This window comes from Quercus suber, unplaced genomic scaffold (genome assembly GCF_002906115.3).
Source record: "Quercus suber isolate HL8 unplaced genomic scaffold, Cork oak 2.0 scaffold_259, whole genome shotgun sequence".
NCBI lineage: Eukaryota > Viridiplantae > Streptophyta > Magnoliopsida > Fagales > Fagaceae > Quercus > Quercus suber.
The window spans coordinates 668,211-673,643 of NW_027069715.1; the positions used below are offsets into that span (position 1 = coordinate 668,211).

Below are 5,433 nucleotides of genomic sequence, written 5' to 3' on the forward strand. Positions count from 1 at the left end.
ATTATACAAAAGACAGTGTTTATTAAACACATTGTGTGCAAACTATTGCCCAAAAAACAACTAAAAACGTGACTTACTTTTAAGTCACGATTCATGTTTTCAGTTGTTTTGAGCAGTGTGTATTTGCGCAAACAGTTTCGAACAGTTTTTTCCCTTATACAAATGAGTGGTCAACTACATTTTCCATGCTTTCATGCACACGTCTAAAAAACAAAACACACGGTTGCTGAGAGGGGGTTTAGTTACCCATCATTTAGTATGCAGTTTGAGAGTACTTTCCTAGTCTTATGTTTAAAAACAAATGCCATATTTATATCCTCAAAAGCAGGATAAGTATTTTCCTAGTAGCTAACCAATAATGAGTTATTACAACTTGATGCCAGTAATTAATACAAGGCCTAAACGTGCTGATCATTATACAATTTATCAGATGTACACTGTGCTCCACAAAACTAATACTGTTGACCTGGTCTGTCTAGTCTGGTACTTATTTTGCATGAAAGAATGACTTCCAAGCTCAATAATCAACAATCTAGCTATGCAGGTATGCAAATAATTCCAATTGTAGGCTTGTAGATTATAGACAAATTAAACTGACTTTTTTTTTACTAGTATTCTTCACCGATGGTGTCCAAATTAACAAATCCAAGTATTTCTGGTTCTATAATACATGCTCTGTTGCTTGATGTCAAAAAAAATTCAGTAGTCGTCTATCTTAGAAATTGGAAATGAAAATGTAAGCCATTTCACACTCTGCCGACTGTGTCTATTGCCAACCCTTCTCTAGTCAAGTGGGTACTGTACAATTGGTATTGGCACCGACACACACCTACACACCTATAACATAGCAACTATTTGTAACCAGCATTTTCAAACCTGGCCTCGACCATTGATATTCTGGAATCAGCAACCTCAACAACTTGTAGCATACAGTAGTAACTATTTTTGTCATTGACCATTGATTCCAAGTTTCTAGGATTGGTTTCAAAAGAATATATGTCACTGTTCCCTTTCAAAACTTTAGTTCTTCTTTCTTTTTCTTTTTTTTATATTTTTTATTTTTTATTTTTTATCATATAGTAGTAACTATGTCCAACTTTTCATGACTCTAATTGTATCACGGATCATCCGGTTTAATCATGAGCCGACCACTTTATGGGTCGGTTTGGCGGTTCTTAAATTGGGCACGTGTCACTAGTATATTGGCTCAAAACAATTGGAAAGTCAAAGAAAAGTTTGGAGTAAAACCAATTATGAATGTGATTTAAGCTTCTTTTATAAGTCCATATATATTAATCATACTTCAATGACATGTCTTAAATTCACATGGGCTTAAACTGTTTTGGTCATTAGTCACAATTCTGTGCTGGATTATTGTAATCTTTTGGCTTTGATTATGAAAGTAAGAGGATAATTTTTTTTTTTTTTTTTAAGGATTGGAGTTGGGTTGGTGATTGAGACTTTTTGAGGGGCCACATGTTTAAGATAATGGTAAATCATAAGCAAAAACCTTGAATGAAATTTCAACAGCTAGTTGGTGAAGCTCCCTCCAAAAAGTCCACAAAACAACAAAAGTGACTTGCTTACGAGTACTAATTTTGTCAGCTTCAAGTGACCCACTAGGATACAATACGCGATTTTTTTTCCTTTCTATAATCTCAATTAACAATGAGTAATGTAGTATTAGAAATTTAGAATGTCTAATACTCTATAGCCGTTTTACATTCAATCATTCATTATTAGTTTTATTATTAAAGATGGGGGCCAATTCACATTAACAACCCGTGAGAGAGAAAGTGCAACTGTAACAAGTGAGAGCTATAAATGTTGAGGAAGTAGACAATCTCTATCCTCTAGTGAGAACTTGGAAAAAGGAAACTTTTGGTCATTACTAAAGGGTGAGCTTTCTTATTTGCTATGTACTTTGCCACACTTTTGCATGAAAAATTTTATGAAAACTATATCATCTTTGTCTAAATTGAACACCCAAGTAATCTGTTTTGTTGACCTTTCATGCAGGATCCTCCTCCCTTTAGCTCTTTTGATCAATAAAGGAGTTCTGATGGAGATTTCATCCATAAGAGGGTTATCTGAACTGGTAGGTGGTAATTAATATACTTCAGCAACCATGATTGTCCTCAAGACAAAGATTAGTATATATATTTTGTGGTATTATCTCAGATAGTGATTTATTTTTCTTGGTAAGTTACACATGCACCCTGGGCTTTGAACACACAACCTCACCCTCCACCAAACACTTACAAGAGAGGAGAGATGCAAATTGAGATAAAGTTCACTGGCTTTGGATAGTGATAATCTAAAACTGTATAAATTCACTAGCACATAATTTTTGAATTTCACACGTGATAATTGATGAGAGCATGATGAAATATTAGGACAACTGAAACTGATGGGAGCTTTATGCTGTGAAGAAGGATGTTGTTACTAGATTTTGTTTGGAACAATATCATTGTTCTTCTTGGTTTATGAAATGTATGGTTTGTGATTTGAGCATTTGCTTACATAAGACATTGACAGATGAAACTATCAAAATTGCAGAGTGTGGAGGATCCTAGGCTCATCAATCAATGGCAAATGAACTCTCTTGATGAGCTCGGCATACTGCCAATAGCAGCCACATTTGGAGAGAATTTACAACGGTCTTTCGCACACCCAAACTTCAACTATAAAAATGCCATGGAAACTTCAATTAGTGAAATTGATAGACCCATGAAACAGCCCAAAGCCAACAGCTGGAGTTCACCATCCAAACTTGATAATGTTTCAACTCTGCAAGTTGCTTCTTCTCCAAACATTCTATCCTTTGCCAATGCAAACTACATGAATCAAATGAATATTTTAAGGCCTAAAGAGGAGGCAGCATGTCCCCAAAGCATGGATACCATTCCTACTGAAATTTTGACTGCTCAAGGTTCCTTTGGGAACCAAAATTATGTCTATAAGGCCTGCCAGGGAGCTAAGAGGTTAAGCACAAGCACTAGACTTTCTCAAACACAAGATCACATTATAGCAGAAAGGAAGAGGCGAGAGAAGCTCAGCCAGCGGTTCATAGCTTTGTCTGCTATAGTTCCTGGCCTTAAGAAGGTATCAAATTATATTGCAATCACATTTTCTAAGTTCTTGGATCATAAGGCTTTTTGTTTATGATCCATTATTTTGTTTTTGCCGAAGCTTTCTATAAAAAATATGAGTACATTACTAAGCTGAAAATGAACTATACTAGTATACTATCTCTTAAATTGCACCCTCCTCATTATCTTTATTCACTAAGTTATTTGTGGTCCTTTTTGAAACACTTGTATTATCTTTAATGTTTCTTTGTACTAACCTCTCTCACACATTCTTATATTTTTGTTAAATCTTACTAGTCCTATTTTTCGCTGGTCTCAGTTTTAATTGTATTTGTGTTCAAGCAATTCATAGTTTATAGAGTATCAAGAAAGGTGAAAGACTGTTACACTATTCAAGCACAAGTGTTTTCTGTTAAATAATTTTCAATCTGCAATCATACTTTATGCCATTGACAGATGGACAAGGCTTCTGTTCTTGGAGATGCTATTAAGTACTTGAAACAACTGCAAGAGAGAGTGAAGACACTCGAGGAACAGACTAAAAAGAAAAACAGGGAATCAGTGGTCTTTGTAAAGAAATCCCAACTCTTCACTGATGGTGACAACTCTACTTCAGATAAAAATTCCTCCAGTGACCCCCTTGATGAGCCACTGCCAGAAATTGAAGCAAGATTCTGTGACAAAAATGTCCTTGTAAGAATTCACTGTGAGAAAAGGAAAGGACTGCTAGAGAAATCAGTCACTGAAATTGAAAAGCTCCACCTAACAGTCATCAATAGCAGTGTCATGACATTTGGGAGTTCTGCTCTTGATATCACTATTATCGCTCAGGTTGTTTCTTTATTTCCTTTATGAAACAAATCTAGGACTTTTGAACCTTGATTGAGAATCCAGAAAGTATATCAGCTTCTCTAAAATTTAAATTCAATACTATTTTTCTGTGTGTGACTTGTCTCCTTATGTCTTTTCTATGAAATAATTTTAATAAAAGAAGCCCAACTGACACACATGCACAATATTTTCTTCTTGGGGAACGTATATTTGAAGTTCTTCCTATTAAAGCCTTCTTCATATTGTCAGATGGATGACGAATTTTGCATGACAGTGAAGGATCTTGTGAGGAATCTACGCTCAGCTTTCAAATTGTTCATGTGAAAAAAGTTGCAATTTCAGCTCTCTATATATATAGAAGAATATCTTTCCAAGTTCTATGCTGCTGCTGGAAGCTTCAGAATACTAGGAATAAACCTTCAATATACAATCAGTCCAAGTCTATCTTTTTTCAAAGGATCCGGTTAATGTATGCCCTTAGGGCACACATTAACAAATCCGTTTTTGGAAAAATTTTATCAGGAATTTAAAAAGTTGTCAAAACTTTTTCAATTTCCGATAAATTTTTTTTTAAAAAATGGTATATTATTGTGTGCCCACATTAGTAAAATCCTTTTTCAAAAGTTACTGCTTACAAGGCTGTTATGCTCTACCATCTTAGACCATCATATTAAGCTTGTTTGCTGTGAGGTCCATTTTACAGGTGGGTTTTTTTAGTCCAATTTTTGCATGGTTAACTTCTTGACCATGTTTGATTCCCAACCTGTTTCAAAATAGTGATCTGGCAGCTTGTTTGAGCTTTTTTTGAGTGATGGATGTTGAAGCATTCAACTGAACCAGTGTTATGTCCCTTTCTTGCCTGAAGTGTTTGAAGAGGGAATATGCTTTTTTAGGTGTGTAGACAACAGGCCTTGTTTTAGTAGTTTCTTTGTCCTGTTTTAGAGGCATCTTGAAAATTCTGGTGCCTCTTTCCCAATGTATTACTATTAAACTTTGTAACAGTTTGCTTGACAATAATTGTAACTTTTCCATATTCTACATGTATTTTTGAAATACGCACTCACTCATGTCACACACAAACTTGCATTAAGTATGCAACAGCCATTATGGAATCAAAATGTACCCGAATCTGGTTTCAAGATTTTACTGCTACCTAGGTTTTTAATGGTCAAATCTGAACTATAATTCACAGGCAACTGCATTCTCCACCTCCTCCTCCTTCAAATTGTTGTGTAGTTTTGGGGAGCATTTAAATCTCAGCACTCATTGATGATGATGGTTCATGAAGCTGATATGTGTGACCAGTGACAAATTGTGACAAGGGAATTTCTGACATCTAATTACTTTTAGATTTGGAGTAACTAAAGAAAATAATGTGAAGTAATTAGGAGAAAGCCCATTTCACAATTGAGAGGTACAAGAGCATTGGTTACTAAAAAACCTTTTCTTTTTTGAGGGTGTGGTTGCTAAAAAACATTTTTTTTTTTTTTTGAGAATCAAGCCGAGCACT

General features: G+C 35.0%; 1 protein-coding gene across 2 annotated transcripts; it reads left to right on the forward strand.

The window, feature by feature from the left end:
- Positions 1-1,717: 1,717 nt before the first annotated feature.
- LOC112040135 (transcription factor bHLH25) lies at positions 1,718-4,963 on the forward strand. Of its 2 annotated transcripts, none has more exons than XM_065781211.1 (5): positions 1,718-1,898; positions 2,020-2,098; positions 2,539-3,105; positions 3,549-3,923; positions 4,173-4,963. In XM_065781211.1, the coding sequence occupies exons 2-5, from the start codon at positions 2,063-2,065 to the stop codon at positions 4,245-4,247; spliced, it is 1,053 nt and encodes a 350-aa protein (XP_065637283.1). In that variant the 5' UTR covers positions 1,718-1,898; positions 2,020-2,062; the 3' UTR covers positions 4,248-4,963. The 2 variants fall into 2 exon arrangements, with proteins under 2 accessions (XP_065637283.1, XP_023928807.2); XM_024073039.2 differs by having other exon boundaries at positions 1,721-1,898; positions 2,560-3,105.
- Positions 4,964-5,433: the final 470 nt, after the last annotated feature.

Excerpts from the sequence above, each read along its gene's own strand:
- LOC112040135 (XM_065781211.1), top strand. The coding sequence starts at position 2,063 with ATGGAGATTTCATCCATAAGAGGGTTATCTGAACTG. Across the intron at positions 2,099-2,538 it reads TAAGAGGGTTATCTGAACTG|ATGAAACTATCAAAATTGCA; the intron begins GTAGGTGGTAAT and ends AGACATTGACAG. Across the intron at positions 3,924-4,172 it reads ATATCACTATTATCGCTCAG|ATGGATGACGAATTTTGCAT; the intron begins GTTGTTTCTTTA and ends TCATATTGTCAG.